The following is a 3,930-nucleotide window of genomic DNA, read 5'->3' on the forward strand; positions in this document are numbered from 1 at the left end:
AGCAGTTAGAACTAGTCTTTTCTGCTTGCTAGAGAATATACATAATGGTCAGAGATAATATCATCAAAATAAGAAATAATACAAGAAAAAGAGGCCAGTTAATATTTTATTCATCCTTCATGTGTATCTGAAATTACAGTATATTGTGTATATGTAAATTAAGTGATTACATATGTTATAATGAACAGCACCAATTGGGAGGGAGATGTAGATATAAGTGATGATGTCAAGTTTGGCCAACAACTTACTTAACTGTCTGGGTGGATCTCAAACATTAACACACATATGAAAATTTTTACCACAATACTAATAATATTCTGGTTTTTAATTTCTCCACTGTCACCTAACCCCTCTCCCCCACTGCCTGGGTAAATGCAGAAATCTATATTATGAAAGCCACCTTGATGATTTTAATTCAGAGAATTATAAGTCACTGAGTTAAACACAAGTATTTCTGGAAGAAGGTAAAACATACATAAATAAGTAGAGTGAGTATTTTTGTGTAAATTAAATGAGTTTTATGGTCCAGAACCTAGCCTTGTGCTTGACAAATAATACACACTGGATGAAATAGTTCCATTTTAAATAGCTTGTCTCAGATTTTCAAACAGCCATGTGAAAGCAAGTTCTGACATAGAATTAAGTGGATGTGGTCTAATAGAAAGAAGGAGAGAGAGAAGAGTCCAGAGTTGGATCATTAGTTGAAGATATAGTCACTTTTATTTAATAAAAATGGAAAATTAAAAAGAGGATTGAAAGTGATATTGTGTTCCTGAAGAAGAAGAGAGAACAGAAGCAGGTTAAAGTTTAAATAAAGAATTATGTTTTAAAAAATGGAAGAAATTTAAAAAGCAAACTACAGGTCAAATAAGTTGGTACATTTTATCCCTAAGACACTCAGAATTATCATTTTATTCTCCTTTACAAGCAATGTCTTTTTTTTAAAGATTTTATTTATTTATTTAGTTTTACAGAGAGCAGAAGGGAGGAAGAAAGAGAGGGAGAGAAATATCAATGTGCGGTTGCCTCTTGTGCACCCCCAACTGGGCACCTTGCCCACAACCCAGGCATGTGCCCTGACTGGGAACTGAATGGGTGACCCCTTGGTTCACAGGTCAGTGCTCAACCCACTGAGCCACCCTAGCCAGGGCAGTAATTTTTGTTTTTTTAAATAACTGTAGCTGTGGTTTCCCAAATATTCTGTTCACAAGGGACTGAGATTACTGGAAGAATAACTGAACTTCAGTTTTTAAAAAAATATTGTGGGGATGCCTGGCAAAATAACTACCAAAAATAGTGCTATTGGTTTCATCAGTAATGAAGTCCCTGTAAGAGTTAGAAAATCAATGTGGTGTGGGGAGGGGCAGGGTTGGAAGTGGAAGTCAGGTTGCTGAGGCTTAAAGCCTAAACTAAGAGTAGTAGGATGAAAAGTTGGAAACACTAATCTCTTTGTAAAGAAATTAAAAACATAATGAAAAAGGCACCACCTGTAAGACTATATTTAGTGATATTAAATGTAGTTTTAACTTTAAGGGCTTAGAGAGAAAAGGTACTCGAGTCAATTAACTGAAAAATAACATGAATGCATATGAAGATACTCCTTTTGTAAATATCTTGACCACAACATTTTCTCACACTATAGATAAAATAATTATACATTAAAACATCTTAGGGTTAAGAAGCAGGAATACAAATGGAGAAGAAAAATAGACAAAGAAAAATCTCAATATCCAGTGTTATGTTTTGCTGTCATTTTTATTTGTTTGTTTTCCAGGAGAAATACATCTTACCCTTAAAACAATCCTTTGATTGGAACAACTGAAGAGAATTCATGTTCTTAATTATCTGGATATGTCCTATATCCAAGGTTTATCTTGGGTGAAGAGGTTTAAGTAACATCATCATTTTTTTCTGACTTATTTATAAATTCAATTCATATAATGAATTATAATCAACTATATTTATAAATTTTCAGGAACAAATAATGATCTGAGAAAAAGTTGGATTATTTAACAATAATGGGAATCCTGAAAGAATAATCATTGCTCAGACAAATAATATTCAGAAAGTCTACTGGAATAGTGAAAATATTGATTATGATGTGAAAGGAGAAAATAAATGTAGACTGCTTTGTTTGGTTTTTAAATACACAGTCTTTTGCTCCAGAATTTCAATATTTATGTCTTCATAAAATCTCTTATTTGTATACATTGGTTGGGTAGATTTCAAAAGTCAGTGATGAGAAACCACACACCAATAACAACTTTTGTCCTGTTGGGACTAACAGATGATGTACCACTACAAATTCTGCTTTTTATCTTTCTATTTCTCACCTACATATTGAGTGTAACAGGGAATCTGACTATTATCACCCTCACATTGTTAGACTCCCATCTTAAAACTCCTATGTACTTTTTCCTCAGAAATTTTTCCTTCTTAGAAGTCTCATTTACTACTGTTTGTATCCCTAGATTCCTGTACAGTATATCAACTGGGGATAATACCATTAGCTATAATGCTTGTGCAAGTCAAATATTTTTTGTTATTTTCTTTGGAGCAACAGAATTTTTCCTCCTAGCAGCCATGTCCTATGACCGCTACGTTGCTATCTGTAAACCCCTGTATTACATGACCATCATGAACAGTCGGGTATGTACTTTATTAGTCCTCTGCTGTTGGATGTCCGGCTTGATGATCATTCTCCCACCCCTTAGCCTGGGCCTCCAGCTTGAATTTTGTGACTCCAATGCCATTGATCATTTTAGCTGTGATGCAGGTCCCCTCCTAAAGATCTCCTGCTCAGATACATGGGTAATAGAACAAATAGTTATCAGTGTGGCTGTATTTGCACTGATTATCACCCTAGTGTGTGTGTTTCTGTCCTACACATACATTATCAGGACAATTTTGAGATTCCCCTCTGTCCAACAAAGAAAAAAGGCCTTTTCTACTTGCTCATCCCATATGATTGTGGTTTCCATCACCTATGGCAGCTGCATTTTCATCTACATCAAGCCCTCAGCAAAGGATGAGGTGGCCATAAATAAAGGTGTTTCAGTGCTCACTACTTCAGTTGCACCCTTGTTGAATCCCTTTATTTACACTCTGAGAAACAAGCAAGTGAAACAAGCTTTTGATGACTCCATAAAAAGGATAATATTTCTCTCAAAGAAATCAAAGTTTTGATGAATCAGAGTAAAATAAAAGAAGTCTTCTAAATATTTAACAATAGCTTTAACTTATTTTATTGCTTCATGCCTATAATTTACTCATATTGACCTTCTCAGAGACTTTAATACAGCATTCTAATCTCACTTTAATCAGACTCCTTTCTTTTCTTTCAAACTAAACTCATACATCATGTTTGTCCTCATTCTGAACATATGAAGTTTATTTCCAAGTAATTAAACTTGCCTCCATTTCTGACCTAATCTTTTTATCAGTGCTCTGGAAAGGAAAGGAAGTAATGATATTTTAAAGTATTTAACTATATAGAATATACATTATGTAGTAATAGTACTAGTTTCTTCCTCTAAGGCCAAGTTATCCAAATTACTATCATAAATGTAAGAATTAAATAAGAAAACAGCAACAGCAAAGATGCATTAAAATAAACTAAATAAGGCATTCCAGGCTAATTAAAATAATGAAAACAACAAGAAATATCAATGGAAGTTTAAGAATAATAAGAAATGAAGAAGTGGAAATATCTTCACAATCACTAATAATAGAAGTCAACCACATCTAGGGATGATGTGTTCCAACACTCTCAGTGGATGCCTGAAACCTGAGATAGTTCCAAACTGCATGTTTTTTCCTATGCATACACACCTTTTCACTTAAAGGAAGCACTTTACAGCTTTTCTTTAGCATATTCAAGTGATCAGCATCACTACTCTTATGCTTTGAAGCTATTATTAAATAAAATAA

The 3,930-nt window shown here is 33.7% G+C and overlaps 1 protein-coding gene across 1 annotated transcript; it reads left to right on the forward strand.

The window, feature by feature from the left end:
- The first annotated feature begins 2,238 nt into the window (after positions 1-2,238).
- Positions 2,239-3,186, forward strand: LOC150011904 (olfactory receptor 6C2). The gene has a single exon (XM_090275599.1). The coding sequence runs from the start codon at positions 2,239-2,241 to the stop codon at positions 3,184-3,186; it is 948 nt and encodes a 315-aa protein (XP_090131725.1).
- The last annotated feature ends 744 nt before the right edge of the window (positions 3,187-3,930 follow it).

This window comes from Furipterus horrens, unplaced genomic scaffold (assembly GCF_987537825.1).
Source record: "Furipterus horrens unplaced genomic scaffold, mFurHor1.1.pri manual_scaffold_4, whole genome shotgun sequence".
Lineage (NCBI taxonomy): Eukaryota > Metazoa > Chordata > Mammalia > Chiroptera > Furipteridae > Furipterus > Furipterus horrens.

Bases quoted from the DNA above. Each gene is read 5' to 3' on its own strand.
- LOC150011904 (XM_090275599.1), top strand. From the start codon at position 2,239: ATGAGAAACCACACACCAATAACAACTTTTGTCCTGTTGGGACTAACA.